The sequence below is a fragment of the Olea europaea genome, unplaced genomic scaffold (assembly GCF_002742605.1).
Source record: "Olea europaea var. sylvestris unplaced genomic scaffold, O_europaea_v1 scaffold1450, whole genome shotgun sequence".
Lineage (NCBI taxonomy): Eukaryota > Viridiplantae > Streptophyta > Magnoliopsida > Lamiales > Oleaceae > Olea > Olea europaea.
This window is the reverse complement of record NW_019232046.1, coordinates 133,028-150,647: the sequence shown is the minus strand read 5'-3', so window position 1 is coordinate 150,647 and position 17,620 is coordinate 133,028. Positions and strand designations below refer to the sequence as shown.

The 17,620-nt window shown below is 30.9% G+C and overlaps 1 protein-coding gene across 1 annotated transcript; it reads right to left on the bottom strand.

Annotated features, from left to right (window-relative positions):
• Nucleotides 1-4,819: 4,819 nt before the first annotated feature.
• Nucleotides 4,820-6,442, bottom strand: LOC111376106 (CEN-like protein 4). Its single transcript, XM_022999036.1, has 4 exons — nucleotides 6,172-6,442; nucleotides 5,734-5,795; nucleotides 5,388-5,428; nucleotides 4,820-5,218 (listed from the first exon to the last, which is right to left on the bottom strand). The coding sequence occupies exons 1-4, from the start codon at nucleotides 6,370-6,372 to the stop codon at nucleotides 5,001-5,003; spliced, it is 522 nt and encodes a 173-aa protein (XP_022854804.1). The 5' UTR covers nucleotides 6,373-6,442; the 3' UTR covers nucleotides 4,820-5,000.
• Nucleotides 6,443-17,620: the final 11,178 nt, after the last annotated feature.

Genomic DNA, 17,620 nt, shown 5'->3' with positions numbered 1-17,620 from the left:
AACCCAAATCATTGATTCCATTTTTACACCCTTTTTTAAGAGAAATGTGAGCTAACAATACAATTATCTTCCTAATATCTATCAAAAATAGAAGAAATAAAATATGTACCGAATATACATTTCAAAAACTTTTTAATGTAATGCAAACATACTAACAAATAACATAATGGCATCCAATTGCAATTGAGGCTTTGCATGCGGCGTCTGGAGAAGGATTTGATATGTTGGCAACTCAATTAGTTGTACTTCTAAAGTCCACTTCTTCCCCACATGACTTCCCCACACTACGAGTGAAAGAGAAAATGTAAAGACTTCCATTAAAGCAGTAGCTACGAACGAAGTTTGGTATCATATTTGTTCAAATTCTTAGGTGACCATCTGGAGTTTGGATGAATTCACTATGAAAGTTCCTTCACGAGTGTGTCCCAAGTCTCCTTAGTCACTTACATGTAGAGATCAAGCAAAATTGTTTAGAAGTTACAAAAGAAAGCATTTAAAGCTTTAGAATTTCAACTAGGATTATCAAAATCTGTAGTGTCCCACTCTTCAATCTTTTTTTGCTCTCTTTTTCTTTTTCGAGTACAATTAATCCATAAAAATAGAGTGTCAAGATTTTTCTTTAAGGGATTGGACAGAAACCTGCATCTTGATTTTTCAATAGGCATAATTAGCCATGTCTAGTACATGAGGTTTACAAGCTGCTCCGTCCATATCTAAGTTTTTCTTAGATCACACTTTTAAAAATGTATACTCGATTTGATACCAAGTGAAAAGTTCTAAAACCTGGAACTTGTAAATAGAAGTTTTAATGTTTTTGACTGGCACGAGCAGATTAATGGTGCATTCGCGATTGCAGTTTAACAAATACAAAAATTAACTAGCAACATTGAATATGAACACCAGATATAACATGATAAAAATCAAAAGAAAACATCCATAGGCCCCATGAAACCATCTTCAATAATTTGTTAAAAAATATAATAGTATCCTTGTAATTTCACAAAATTAACAAAATAACAATTAAAAGACCTAAGAACAACCCTCTTTTATTTCTTCTTCTTTTAACTTGTTAATGAAGTGAAATCAAACTCCCCAATCTTGACTTTATCACCACTTCCTTGTTGTACTCGATCATAACCACTACTTGAATTAAGAATCATAATTTTTATCTTCACGCCAACTAACTCGATCAAAAGATGATATTGTAAATTAAGCACCAATTAGTTTTTATATTCTCCAAAGGCTTGAAGAAGACGATGACTTTAAATTTTTCAATGTAGCATGATGTCCGTCTATTTTTACGAAGCTGGCCGCATTTTTTCAATTATAAACAGGAATGAAAAATATCTTTGAAAGCTTAGTTCATTTCTTGATTTTCTAGCATTACTTATAGATAAAGTAATCATTAAAATATGAAATTAATTCTTACCTTATAATTTGCAATAATTTTTTTCCTAGATTTGTAGAAGGCCAATATAATAAAAGACGATTTTAGTTTAGCATATCCTTATATCTTCCTTCTAAATAAATATGATAATATATATGGTAAAATCTACACGAGAATAAAATTCATAGCTAATAATTTATGGTCGAAATTGCTTACCATCCCAGTCAGCCAGTACTCACTACTGCTAGCACCTGTACACTTATCTCAAAGTTTGACAATTAAAAATCAACAATATATATTAAGTAAATCAATATATAAAATATGTAAATATATGTCACGCATATTTTTTTTTAACAATTTTAAATAAATTTATTAAAATTTAGGTAAATGAAACTAGCCTTCGTGCAGTTAACTTAAAAATAAATAAAAATTATTTCTAAACATATTCGATAACGCCTTTGGCTTTGCCTAATTCTAAAAAGAAGCCAAATTCACGATGCTCCAGAGACAGGATGGTGGGAGCCCTCAAGGTTGGGTTCAACCTTTTTTTTTTAAAAAAAGAAGCCAAATAATTGTCTTCTTTACCGTTCTGCTTGACAATGCACTGCATTAATTAATTCTTAAATTTTTAGAGCTTAGCCAATAGATTGAAGACGTATTTAGGCACTGGATAGATCCCGATTAAATCCATCTGCAGCCTGCAGTAGTTAGCCGTGCCTGTGCTTAATTAGTTGGTTGGTCATCAGAGCACAGTGGTACATCAGAGCACACCAGTCACTTGAGGAAATTATGCAAACGGCTCATTTTCCTATAATAGGTGAGACAACACCCCGAAAAATGTCTGTTTTATAGACTGTCAGTTAATCTCTTTAAAGCTGAGTTTCTCAGGCATCTTTGAACGTTTGCCGGTTACAAAATGACCATACATGGATGATGAAACTTAAATTTTTTTAATGTAATTTAATAAAAATTAATGGGATATATAATTGAAAAGCTGAAAAAAAATTATAAAATGAGTTTAAAGAAAAATAAATTTGAAAAATAGAGTTTAAATATGAGCTTAATGTCTTTTCAATATCTAGACGGTCTAACAAAATCAACAAGGTCAACATTGAACATTACCTCGTGTTGACTTCTCGAAAACATGCCAATCTGGGGTTTGGCATGATTCTTGTGTGCGTATTTATTTGGAATCCAGGACAATAGAGAAGGAATATTTCAAGAATAATACTATGTATCAACAGTGGTGCTTAATAAAAGTCCATGGGATAGCAAAACTCACATTCTACAATCGATTATTAGTTGGTTTCTTTTACTCATATATTAAAATTACCTCCGGAAGCATTATTCTTGAATATGTTAGAAATGTTCATTTCAAAATTCCCAGAGTAAGAGCATCTTCGGTGTACCCTATGGTATGCAATCTACTTGACTTGCAAGTAGATGGATCTGTAGTCCATAAGGTATTGTTATCTTACGAATGGACGATTTACGGTTTTGTCTCTAATGGGTTCTATCCATTGTTTTAAAAAAACTCGCCCAAGCTTCAATATAAAATGAAAACTCGTTCGAAAATTAAAGAGAAGACCCTAAAACAGAAAGGAACAAATAAAAAAGAAAAGAAAAGAAAAAAACACAAAATTGTGTTGAGGCAATGACAAATCAACTATAAGCATTGTTTTTATCCGACTAGCCCGGAATACTTAATTTGGAAGTTAAACTTTTAGTGAGGGGTAATATCCTAGCTGAAGTTTGGAGGTTAGGACATTTAAATCTATGGAAAATAATTGCCTATTAAAATAATGACCTAATCAAATTTGAGCGAAAAGTGAATGAATGTTGTTAAATAAACATTAGAATGAACAAGCTGAGTGAGATATTGAATAACAAGTTGAGGGTGTGCATCTCACGAGATAGAAATGAAATTTTTTACCATTGATGATCGAGAAATAACCAACATAAAAGTTCATGATGAATAGAATAACTATGCACGTTCACATCAATCGAACGTGGGTTAAATAAAAATTTGATTTTTGTAGTGTTACTTATGGATTTTTAATGAATTGTCGAACAATTTCATTATTTGGAGTATGGCAAGATATCTAATGCATTGATATATGTTTTTTTGCTTGTGTTTAATAGATAATCTTGCTCGAGACGAATATAAGTTTAAATTTGGAGTATTTGATAAATGTGTTTTTAAACGTTATAATTATTGCTATTTGAGCATATTTTTACCTAATTTAGTGTAATTTTGTTAATTGTAGGCAAAACTCGAACTTGGATGCAGTGACGCGAAATTGGTATTTTGAACTAATTGAGAGTTTGTTCTGAATAGTAAGTTTCCGGGGTGAAATTCAACTTTATGAAAGTTTGAAAACTATATTACAAACATTTGAAACTCAAGACAGATTAATTTTGAATAATTATAAAGTTTTGGGGCCAATCGGGAAGATTTTAAAAGTTTTAGCATCAAAATTGAAGTTTATAATTAAAATTTATTAAAATTGAACAAAACCAAGAAGCAGAGCTGCACACCAAATTTAAAATTGGGGACCACATTGAAGCAACTGAAAAGTTCGGGAGGACAACGGTATAGGCTAAGCCTTTGTTTGACGCGATTCACTGTGGTTTGCAAACTGCATTGAATCGTGGCCAATACGGTTTGTTCCAGATCGACCCGTTATGCTGTTTTAATGTTATTATTATTATTTTTTTTTTTGTGTAAGATCATCAACTTTTCACCATTTCTCCTTCAAGCTCAATGATATATACCAAGCTTCTCTTGTAGTTTTCTTGTTCAATACTGCTTAACTGAACAATTTGTTGGGACGAATGAGATCTATTGAGTTTTGAACTTTAATTTAAATTACCATGTTTTGATGTTGAGTCAATGTTTGTAGATTGTTTTTACTTCTTCTATCATGCTTTGAATTTTTTTATCACTAATTCATTGATTTGTAAATGATAACGAGCCAAGGGGTAAGTTCGAAATTTAGGTCGAAGGTAAATATATGCTTGTACTAATTTTGTGATTATTAGTTGGATTTTTGGTGATTGAGTATTCTTTATTAAGACTTATCTTGATACAGTAGAGATTTAGTGAATTAACTCAATTGAGTAGAATTCATTTGAACTTGGGAGTGATAAATTAATTAATTTAGAAGACTTTGAACATATGCACATAATTAATTTCTGTTGAAAATTGATGATTGAGATTTAGAGGATGGTTATAGTGAACTCGTAAATTCTAACACTTTAATCATTGTATGTAAACCGTAAACTATCCATTAGACTACTTTTTAATTGTTTTCTTAGACTTAAAAATATTTAGGATAAAAATTGAAACTACTTTTAATTATTTTTATTTAAATAGAAGTCAAGCATAGTTAAATCGATGATTAGATAATAGTCATCGTGAAAATGATGATCTGAACTCTTAAATCCGCTCCATTACTTGTTATAACGAGCTTGATTCTCGATAAAATTAGGAACAGTTCCTACTACAAGTTGATTATTGTACTTTGATGTGAGGACTTTTGAATGAAGAAGCAGCGGATTAATTATTAGCAATTCCGGATAACAGTCAATGTACGTAGCACTGGTAGAGCTCTTAGCGTCTTCTTGCAGCTGTTTCCCTCTGGCAATTGAAGAACACAGCAGCTACAGGAAGGCCAAGTTCATTTTCTTCCGCAAATTTTCTAGTGCTGAATTTATCCCTGGAAAGTGGGGCACTCATTGTCTGCCTTTTTTTCTGCTTGAAGAGAATGAATACAAACCGGTGGATCCCTATGTTCGGCTTTGGCATTTCATAGCTCAACACTTCTCTTCCTGCGTTAATTTGTAGAACCATGGGTCAATGATACTGGGGTGTGCATATTGGGTATTCGATAATATATATTATAAAATCTGGCATGCACGTGAAAATGGGTGTTATATATATATTAGCTCAACCTTTTAAATGGGATAGTTGAAGCTGGAAATGGAGTAAAATACATACCAAATGAAGAATCAGTTGTGCCTGGAATGTCTGTAACTATCCTGTATCACGATCCAATCAAGAAATTAAGGTTCTCAGTAGAAAGAGACATGTCTAAATTTAAAATTATCAATAAATTATTCTTATCTTTCTCATCTTCTTTAGTTCAGTTAATCTTTTTGAGCTCAAATACAAAGAAACCTCTTTACATCAGTCATTTTTTCATCAGTTTCGAGCAACAAAATTAATCCTTCGAATCTAAAGAAAACCCTATTTTTTCATAGGCACGTCCATATCCTAAGACAAGTTAGTCAAGTTTTTTCCTATTGATATTCTTTACTGCTTTTGAGAGAACTGTTCAGCATACCAGTGTAAGTATTCCTTAAGAAAGGGATCACTAGGACCAGGAACATCAGGGTCTGTCATAATCTGCAAGAAGTTAACAAACCTAAAACAATGAAAAGTTTGCCGGAGATGAATAGATCAAGCAACAGATACATGTAGTGAGTTCAAATTTATGTCGAACAAGGCTTAGTTTGTAGTGGTTGTAAGTCAAAATATATTAGCTGGAACCTCCGGAAGCACAAGAATCCTTGTATGAACCAGAAACAGTAATAGACTCTAAATTTATCACGAATAAAAATTTGTCATAATATTACAGAAAGATAGACATGAGCTTATGGGACCGAAGAACTGAGTTCAGGTAGCTAACTCCATATTTTTGGGGAACAAGGCTTGTTTTTTGTGTTCTGTAAGAATGAAAAGATAAAAGTTTTGACGAACAGATAGAAGGATATGTATATACCAGAGTAAAGAACGATCTCATATCACCTCCATGAACCTCAACCCTAGGTTTAAAGGCCACTGTGGAGGGAAACAGCTCATGACCATTGTAGACATGCTCGTTGGAGTTGTAAGTGACAGACATTTTAACAGTTGGGGAGAAATAATCAATAACATCTCCTATGACTCTTCCAATTACAAGGGGATCTGACCTTCTTGCCATTACAAGAGGAAAATAATTGCACTCGATATTAGAGGAAAATCTGGGAGACAAGATAAGACTGTGGGGTGTGTGTGTTCTTTTGATTGTAGAATTTTGTCTGGAAATCCGATATTTAAAGTGGCAACAAGCACTTAAAAATAATGGTATTTGAAAATAGGGGGAACCAAATAAAGCTCTCTACCCTCTCTGGATACATTGAGTTTAGTCATTATTTGGCATGTAACCAGCATAAAATGTTTTAAAGATGTTTTGAAAAAAATGAAAACCGAAAGGGGAAAAAAATGATGATTTGACATTATTTGGCATGTAACAGCATAATCTACTTTCTTTCTATCAAGTCCTTGTTTGATGGTCATTATTTGGTAAGTGCAAAGTTTTGAATAGTGAATTTTTGGAGAATATGATTAAAAAGTTTAAAAAAAATTTTAAATTTACATACAAAATATTTTATTGTATAAATGTGCGCTCAAAATAAATATGTAGAATGAAAAATTTTGTAATAGTGAATTTTTTTGTAATAATGTTTGCTAAGCGGGGGCTAAATCGGTAGATACATTCATTACATGTAGATTCCACCGTGAGGAATTCATTTTTCTAATTGTTATTTAATGATAAAGTAGAGGCAAACGGAATTTTCAAATAGTGTTTAGACATTTGCAAGTTTCTATATGTGCCAAAACCTTTGGTAATTTGAGGGATAGAAAGGTGGAAATTCCTTCCTTATCTAACAGTCCCTACAATTCCAATCTTCTAGGCATAAAAGCCATAAAGGATCTCCACATCTTTTTAAGAAATTATTTAAAGATATATATGGTTCTTTTTAACAATTTATGCTTTTATATCAAGTTGTTTAACTTCAAAACATAACAAGTAAAATTAATCTTGAGTTCAAGTCTCGTCGTTATTCCTTTGTTAAAATTGTATATGTGTAAGGTTTTAGTGAAAAGGAAAAATGAATCCACCTACTCATGGGAGTGTGTGCTGAAGATATGATTTAAATAATATACGTATGACATTCTCTAAGCAAAAAAAGCCAAAGGGCCAGGGCCAAAAACAGGGTTGTTCTCTAAGTATGTATTGAACTTTCAGTTCAAATGGTTCAATACACGTTAAGGCGGGCGCCCCTTTTTTCAACCCTATTTTTGGCCCTAGCCAAAAAGCAAGATTGTTCTCTAAGTATGTGTTGAACTTTCAGCTCAAATGGTTCAATACACATTAAGGCCAACAGATAAACTGATGGTCATTCAAAATCAAAAACTAACTTTCTTGTAAATAAATTTGGGAGTTAATTTCATTTTTTTTCCTAGTCAATGAGTTCATTTTACTACCTACATGTTTGATTGTACTTGAAATGAAGTCAACTTACTTTTAAGTTTCTTTTTTTGCATATTCAAAGATAGTTTTTTACTAACAAAATTTATATTCTTATGTTAAAAAGGAAACTTTTAAGTAAAATCAATGGTGTGTTTGAATCCCATTTTGTGAGAGAATGAGTTTGATGATAATGATTTTATGAAGAATATGTGGTTAAATAGTATGGCAATTTTTTTTGTTTATATGTAATATTAATTTATTAGAAGAATGTGTAATTAAAAATGAGTTCCAAAAAAATGTATTCGTATATAATAGGATTCAATCAGCGGCTAAATATGCTATAGATCAAAGCAACTACAGATTTTTTTCCCCTACCCCTCTTCTTCGGACTTCAACCAATAGGCTGTTGGAAAATTTACATCAATTGGGGAAAATGGAGAAGAAACAAACAACCAGAAATGTGATCAAGAAGATGAAGAACATAACAAATATGAAGGCTCGAACGCGTAATCGCTGTTCTCAAACTATATTTGCCCCCTCTCGGGATTGAATAAGATGCTTAAGGGTTTTAACAAATGGTTTGTAGGATTATATCAAGCATTGTAAAGGATTTAACACCAAAGTACAAGTACAATCCTCCAAAACTTTAAGAACACAAAGGAAGATCTTGAATATGAATGTAAATCATAGTTTGATTCAATATGGAATGATACATAGATCTTAAGATGTTTTTTTAATGATTCTAATAATGTTTGTATTGATCATTCATTACTTATTTATAAGCCTCAATCAATACATCACGAAATGGTGCCAAAATAAGACGAAAAGTGGCAAATTTTAATTCAAAACGGCTACCAAATTTCAAATTGAAAAATTATTTTTTAACATTATGCGTACACATAGTGTAAACCTTGCGTATGCATAGTAGAAGCAAAATTTAATTCTGATTTTACCAATGTACATCTCGTGTACGCACAAAAATAAGCATGTGCATACGCATAGGCAAAAAATCAAATTTTGTATTTTTTAATTTCTTTTTATTTTACCAATTTCACAATTGAGCCCAATAATTAGTCCATTATTATTCCTTTGATTTTGAACAAATATTCAACAATCCCCCACTTGTTTAAAATCAATACGATCACATATTCAAAAAGACGACACTTATGCATAAAGATTAGATATCTTTCGATTTGAATCTAACCATAGTGTAATTCAAACAAAGTAAAGTCGGAATTAGAGGTAGCGTGGAAGCTTTGAACCAACTATTCCTTATGACAATATCGGTAAAAACACACATAAAAGTATTACGTGTACTCAAATTCCTCAACTCGCTTAACACTTTTATGGCCTTACGCTCATCCTATTCAATGAACTTTGAAGAGAAAAACTCCAACTCTCTGTTGAGACGGCATCACCTTGAAGTTCATTTAGGTGAAGTTCTTTCAGTATCTTTGTTACTTTTAGAGATACTTGTGTTTTAGCACTGAACTTCATTAAGAGTTTTAAACTCAACCCTCACTTCAGTAACAATCAGCATTATTTAATTAGGATAGGGTCATTGCGGATTTAGATAATGCTACAACTATCCACATATCAAATGACTTGTTGTTACCCTTTGAACTCGTAGATTACCTTTTGAGTAATGACAGGTAGGGTTGCCGTCATTGGTGGACCTTTTTAATTAAGGAGTTTCAACCCCATCCTACTCGAAGTAGACGCCACTAAATCTCTATTTAGATGTTTAAAGTATCCGCTACGTCTTTATGAAAATTATTTCATCTTTGATAATTTCCTTATTAAGTCACGTCTAAGACTATGTCTAGACTTCCATTATATGTGACTTAGTATCTTATCAAATATAGCTAGCCAACGATCAATTTGTTTGATAGATACATCTTGTTACCACTAAGGAATCTTTTATGAAGCCACATACTTTTTACTAGCTTTATTTAAAGCTTTATAAATTTTCAAAACACTGTCGGATGATTTTCATCAAATTGTTATAATTGTCAATTACTTTTATTGTGAATTTCATAGTTGGGTTTTCAGATTTCATCATTGAAATATTACAATGATCTTTAACTTATGAATATTCTTAAATGTTCACATTAGTTTTGTAAACTTAGTGATTGGCTTTCATGTAATTCATCCACTTAAACTTAGTGTATTTCATCCTTATAAATATATGTATAAGGACTTCTCTACCTTTTCTTTTTTTCATAAATATCTTTCTATCACTAAAAGGTAAAGGACATGGTAACTTTTTAAGACTAAGTTATCCCCACAGTTTCTCAATTAAGAACATATATGCAATTTAATATTGTTGCATCCACAAATCTTTGAACTTCTCTTAAAAGTTCACAAGCGTCAATGTTAACCCCCCCACATTTCGGGTTACACTCGAACTTATAGTTCATCAATTCTTTTATAATTCAATTCATTTATCACTTGGATCACACAATTTGATCAAAGTCATCTCATATACCATTAATGCTTCTCAAGTATAAACCAACTCAATTTGGTTCTTTGATTGAAATTCAATTCAATCAATGAAGAAGACCAAGTACTACTTCTTTCAAACATGTACAACTTATCACTTTTCACAAGATATCATCATATCAAATAATAAGGTATACGTTCATCTTATTTAACTTCGGACAAGAATACATTTTGTCATACTCATATGCAAATATAATTTAGCGTAAGTTCATCTCATTTAATTTCATATAATTAATTCAGGCTATTACCAAAAGTTAGTATAATTTCCAACCAGATATGAAAGTTTTAGTCTTTCAAACATGTACAACTTATCACTTTTCACAAGATATCATCATATCAAATAATAAGGTATACGTTCATCTTATTTAACTTCGGACAAGAATACATTTTGTCATACTCATATGCAAATATAATTTAGCGTAAGTTCATCTCATTTAATTTCATATAATTAATTCAGGCTATTACCAAAAGTTAGTATAATTTCCAACCAGATATGAAAGTTTTAACAAACTAATTTACCACATTCAAACTTTTTAAGATTTGAATGAAAATGATATTCAGCACTACCGCTAACTTTAGGCACAGTTTGTGCTCCACAAAGTATTTCCATGTTTTAATAATTTCGGAAGCAATTTCCACTAGAACAAGTCACAAGCTGTCATACTTTATGTAAATATAACATAATTGACATAAAGTCATCTCACTTAATTCCATAGGATTAAATGAGGCTATCAACATTAACCCAAATTAATATGAGTTCAACAAGACATGAAATCAAGCAATTAGTTGGCATTTTCACAATATTATTATTACATGCATATGAACCATATCGTTCCCATTTGCACTTATAGCGTGCATCAATCTATATTTCTTTTGATAAGTTCATATTTCTTTCGCAAATTCATATAATCGAATACAAGGAAAGAGACACGAAAATAACCACATGTAATTTTCCATTTTCTGTGGAAATGATTATGAGAGTTCACATAATTTCTTTCATATTCACATACTTTCGCTCTATAAATTTTTACACATTAGAATCTTTCCATATGTAACATATGCAATATCATTTTATTGCAATAGTATAGTATGCACATCAAGATTTCAACCATTTAACTATATGGGTGCCAAAATTATACATCTCAAGTAAAAGAACATAAATTTCCTTCATGCATGTTCAAAATAGAGTAAACACTTTCATACACCAATTAGTGAATATCAAATAAATTCATGATTCAAATATTCTTATATATTTTTAACATGTTCCCATAACCACCATGACAAAATGTTCCATCAAATGATTGTGGATTAACAATTTAAGAAAACCAATTGTTTATTTCAAAACATAATTACATGGTAGTAGATTCATGTAATTTATGCATACTTCATCAAAAGACATGTTCATTATCATGGTTTTGATTAATCGATTTTGATCTCAACTTGAAACTACAAAGGGAATACCACATTGCTTAACAATATTCAACATGTCTTTCATACTCAACATGTAGTAAATCAGCGAAGTAGATCATAGATCACATAATCAATTCTCATGCCATAATATTTAATAAATTGACCCTAAAATATCTCATAATATTCTACACGATTTTTAGAAATGAGAGGCTTAATGAATAAAGATTTCAACTTGAACATAATCATATAATTCTTTCAAAAATTTTATGTTGATACCAAACAAACACATAATAATCTTTCATTAGCCTCTATTATCACCATAAATTGCATATAAGATCAAAATCCATAAATAAAGCATATTCTAAGGATCATAAATGCTTTAATCCATAAAATATATCAGTCGAAGAATTTATATGACTATGTAATTCATAATTATGGACAAAGTATTCAGATCCTTCATCTAATAGGAAGTTTTACATGATCATGAAATTTTATATTCAAATTCATCAAATGTATATAAAACATACCTTACAAATGAATATACAATTTTAATTTTCAATTTTAATTTTCATGCAACATCATAATTTCCATATTTCCACTTTCGCAAACACATTCAACAAATTATGCACAATCGAAATTAAATCCATGGGGGATATCATCATTGATAATGTGCATATATTTTAACAAAACATCTAAATTGCATTGTGAGAAGATCATTATATTGACTTACCAAAGTGAAATTTTAGAAGATAAATGAACATTACCGAAATCGAATTCGTGATGTCGGATTCTATCATTTTATTCTTCAACGAAATCATTTCTTTTCAACCTTTTCAAATTTCTTTCGCCAAAGAAATGTTGATTACGATAGCATCACCAAATCTGGAATTAGAATGTAGGACATCTTCAATTCCATCAACAAAAACTTCAGTTTGTATTAGTCTTCACATGAAGTTCGCCCATCAAATATCCAACCAGGAACTGGATTTCATCAACTTGATCTCGCCAAAGTTATATCGTTCTCCATCACAAGATATAGTTTGAGATTGCTGGAAAATTTACATTCAACTGGAGAAAATGGAGAAGAAACAAATAACCAAAAATGTGATCAAGAAGATGGAAAACATAACGAATATGAAGGCTCGAACGCGTAATCGCTGTCCTCAAACTATATTTGCCCCCTCTCGGAATTGAATGAGATGCTTAAAGATTTTGGCAAACAGTTTGTAGGATTATATCAAGCCTTGTAAAGGATTTAACACCAAAGCACAAGTGCAATCCTCTAAAACTTTAAAAACATAAAGGAAAATCTTGAATATGAATGTAAATCAATAGTTTGATTCAATATGGAATGATATATGGATCTCAAGATGTTTTTTAATAATTCTAATAATGTTTGTATTGATCATTCATCATCTATTTATAACCCTCAATCAATGCATCACGAAATGGTGCCAAAACAAGATGAAAAGTGGCAACTTTTAATTCAAAACGGCTCCCAAGTTTCAAATTGAAAAACCAGCCAACGGTTATTTTTTATCACTATGCGTACGCATAGTATAAACCTTGCGTACACTTAGTAAAAGAAAATTTTGATTTTGATTTTGTCAAAATACATCTCGTGTACGCACAAAAATAAGCATGTTCGTACGTATAGGCAAAAAATCAAATCTTGTATATTTCAATTTCTTTTGATTCTACCAATTCCACAATTGAGCCCAACAATTAGTCCATTATCATTTTATTGATTTTGAACAAATATTCAACACAGGCCAAGTCATGTCAAGGAAAAACCAAAAATAATTTGAATAATATATCTGCTTGAATGAACAATAGGAAGAAAGTCCTCTTCACTGTCCATGGAATGCCTTTTCTTCCATTTTCTCTTCTCCAAGGGTTCCCATTTTCCTACCATTTCTCTCTTATATCACAATATTCACTCAGATTGTAAATGCTTGTTTATTTCACTTTCAGTGCGCAAATTTAAGTTGCTTCAGTGTGGACCTGCTCAGAAATGGATACTTTTACGATTGCATGGGATTTTTCCTTCTGTTTGTTTGAGGATTCAGAGGTTCATTGATTAATCTCTTATTGTTTGAGGCATTCGACTGGTAGAAACATTAAATCGGAAATTTGCTTTAGATCAGGTTCTCTTAGTGACTGAATTCATCCTGGTATACAGATTAACAGGCTGAATGATTTTCATTTTTCTTTTGTTTATTATTATTATTATTTGATTGGGGGTTGGGGATGCCCCTTCTTTTTGTCACTAACATATTTAGCCCACAATTAAGTCCCATTCTTTAAACGCATTTCCTACCATATTTATTTTCAACTACACATTCTTCCGATAAAATAATTGTTCTTGTAAATTCATTTTTTTAACTATATATTATTCAAAAAATCACTTTTTACAAATTTATTCTAAAAAATGTGGTTCAATCAGCAGTTTAATATATTTGATTGAACAACATTGAATAAGATTAATGAAATCATTATTAACATTTTATACAATACTGTCCAGTATTATATATTGGGCTTTGCTTACTCAAGTGGACCCTATCCTATGTGAGTTTATGGATACCTTGATGTACAGAAAATTATGTACAAATAGTGTTACCCAATTTTATATTCTATGGATGTTAGGGGTAGGACAGGGCCTTTGCTATGATACATTCACTTCTGTTCATTTAACATGCATCACTGTAGAGGAATTTTGTCAATATAAGCGGAAAGACTTCCATTTTGCACTTGTTTTGCCAATTTCAACAAAGCAATTTTGCATTGGTGGTCCATATTCAAAATGTATCAAATCTAGGGTTCCCTTAGGCTCTAGCCAATAGCCACAAAACCCGAATATATTTTTCATTGCACTTCTCCATTGTTAAATAACATTATTGACAAATTTGTGAAGCAGGGGAAAATACTGCATCATATCTAGTAATGGCGTGTTTGATGGAAAAAGTTTGGTAATATATTCCTTCCCTAAGTAGGCAACAACACTAGGAGGAAGACGATTAGGATCTCACGTGTGGCGGCCGTTGGAACAAACTCCGAATCCAAGAGGTAGTTTGAGCCCATTATTCAAAAATTCATTTTCTCTAAACTCATTTTTAACCACACATTCTCATAATAAAATAATTTGCATGTAAATTCAAAACTTTTCTCCAATTTTTAATCACACATTCTTCAAAAAATCGCTGTTACAAAATTTATTCCCTTGAAAAATGTAGCTCAAACAAGGATAACAATATTGAAAAAGAAATAAAATTAAAATCTTATTAACTAGTTGCCATATTTTATCTAATCAAACACACCAAACGCGTACTACTTGTGATTTCCGGTATTGCCTCCTAAACGTGCTCTTATAGATTAATTATGAGTAATTATGCATAGATCAATAACAATGAATATGCTTCTTTGGCCAACTTATCGAAAGCAAAATTAGCTCCCTACACGTGAAGGTGTTATTGGTATAAAATATTCACATAATAACAAACAAGATTTTAACTTTTTTTTTTCTTCTTTAATTATGTCCAATGTTATCTATCACCCCTACCAGACATGTCCTAAATGTTAATTTTTAGTAATTGGTTAACAAGTCGTGTTGCAGTTACATTAAGATCATGTTTCCCAAGGCTTAACTAGTATATGAATTTTCTCAATAAATCAATGTATACATCGCAATGCTTGTTTATATGGAGACTATCGAATCGTGTTGATTGTGGGGAAAGTGCACAGTTTCCTCTTAGAGTACAATGCCTAACCACTAAAACCTTATTCTACTCACCTTTTGAAGTAATTTTGTCCCAAATAAAGACCTGCTTGCCGCAGTTCGGCTGTAGTAATGCATGTTGTGGCCGGACGTTAAGCCAGAATTGAGACTCCAAACTTAAGTTAAATTCGGAGGACACTTCAGGTAATTCTTGGCACCAATTTCAAAGCAAATTGAGGACTATAAAGAGCAAAACTAGGTCAAGAAATAAGAGAAAAGGGAGGAAAATACATCTTAGAGATCAAATAAAACACGTCAAAATTCATCAGCTCGGAGAAATAATAGAGGAAAATCAAAAAATTTATGGGATTTCAGGCATTAAGATATCCTGGTCCTTGGAATTGAAGACTGAAGACTGAAGACATTCTTTCTATTTTTTATTATTAAATTATAGGGTAATTTCTATGTCAATTTCTTCTTATTTTGATTTGTTCATCATGTTTCTTAGCTAGATTATTTGTTAGAGCGAACAATATTGCGAATTAACTTCTACCCATGTTTTAATTTAATAGTTTGATTTTTTCTTTATACAAAGGAAAAAATGATGTAGATATTACGATTGTAACTCTTACGTAATGATTTTTTAACCTTTTGTGATATCAGTTACCTTGTTTTTCATTTGTTTTCCACTTTATTTAAGATTTAGTAAATGCCAACTATCGTTATTATTTGTCTAGATGCAAGCAAGTGGGGAACACAAGCTATATTGGGGAGTTGAAAAAACCTTGGTGCTTCACTAGATAAGTCATATTTTCAATTATTTTTTGACCTTATAAAACTTATTGACCATTTTGTTTAAAATCATTCATAATTTTTTTTTCTCACTCGAACTAAATTTTTAGAATTTCTTAAAATCCATCTTGGTGATCAAATTTCATTGTTTATACATGTTTCCATACATTTTATTCTTGAAAGGAGGTGATGAGGAATTAGAATTCTAGATATTGTCCTTCTAAACTATTATTAATTCTCTTCTATGGTGAAGTAATAAGATAACATGTCGTTCTATCTCAAAGTTCAATTTTTATTTCAGATTTTCTTCAAGCATTGTATGTTATACAATAACTAGTCGCTATCACGTGCATTACACGAATTTTGTATTTGTCGTATTTTAATTAGTTTATGAATTTTAGTTTTTTTCGAAAGTTTTTGAAACAATATCTAAAAATATTTCCATGATATAAGAAAATAATTGTAAATTATTTTTACAATTGCATAGCAGTATGTTATTTAGAAAAATATGCTTGAATAAGAAATATACAAAATATTTTGTTTGTATTCTTTGATAGTGTTAATTTGATTGAATTGAATGTGAAGATTATATTTTAAAATTTGTGTAATTCAAAATTGTAAAATTGGAAAAAAAAAAAAAAAACTTTCCGCACAGTACGAAGAGCCAAAAAAAAAAAACTCTCCGCACTATGTGAAGAAAGTTAATCTCTTCGCATAGTACGTAGAGAGTTGAACCATGTGCAGAGAATTGGCAAACTCTTTGCACAGTGCGGAGTAAAAAAAAAAAAACTCTCCACACAGTGTGAAGAGATGAAAAATTAGCTCTCCGCATAATACAAAGAGAAAAAACTCTCCGCACAGTGCGAAGAGTTGTTTTCAAATTCCTTAATTACAAATCAAATTTCAAGATTGTAAATTTTTTTGTATATACAACGAAACAAAGTCGAAAAATATGACTCAAAATCAATTATGTCTTATTTAATTTTCAGTCACAGTTCAATTTCTGAGTATGCAAATCATATTTACGATATTGGAAATGAGCTTTCTCGTAATTTATGCAATAAAACAATATGTGAGTTATGCAAAAAAGGGGATATTGATAGTACCATGTAATTGCTTTCACAAATTGAGACTCTAGGGTACCATCCAAATTTAATATTTTACACTTACTTGATAACAGCTATTGGACATTAGAAGCGGATACAATTTTCAATGAAATTATACTTTCAAATTGTAGGCCAGAAATTAAATTGTTCAATGCACTGCTCAAAAGTTATTTGAGAAAAGGTCTCTTGGAACTTGCAAATAAAGTCTCGAGAGTTTTTGTTTTTCTCTTCACACTGTGCGGAGAGATAGTTTGTCATATCTCCGCACTTTGCGGAGTCTTTTTTCATTTTATTTTTTTCTCATGTGCGGAGATTTTTTTTTTATCTCATGAAATTTATATATACTAAAATTATTATTATTTTTTTAATGTTGTTGGCATGATGCGTGTGTGAAAAAATATTTGTCAAT

Coding starts and splice junctions, on each gene's coding strand:
- LOC111376106 (XM_022999036.1), bottom strand. CDS start 6,372: ATGGCAAGAAGGTCAGATCCCCTTGTAATTGGAAGAGTCATAGGAGAT. Junction 5,796..6,171: donor TGAGATCGTTCTTTACTCTG/GTATATACATAT, acceptor AACTTCTTGCAG/ATTATGACAGACCCTGATGT. Junction 5,429..5,733: donor CTTAAGGAATACTTACACTG/GTATGCTGAACA, acceptor ATCGTGATACAG/GATAGTTACAGACATTCCAG.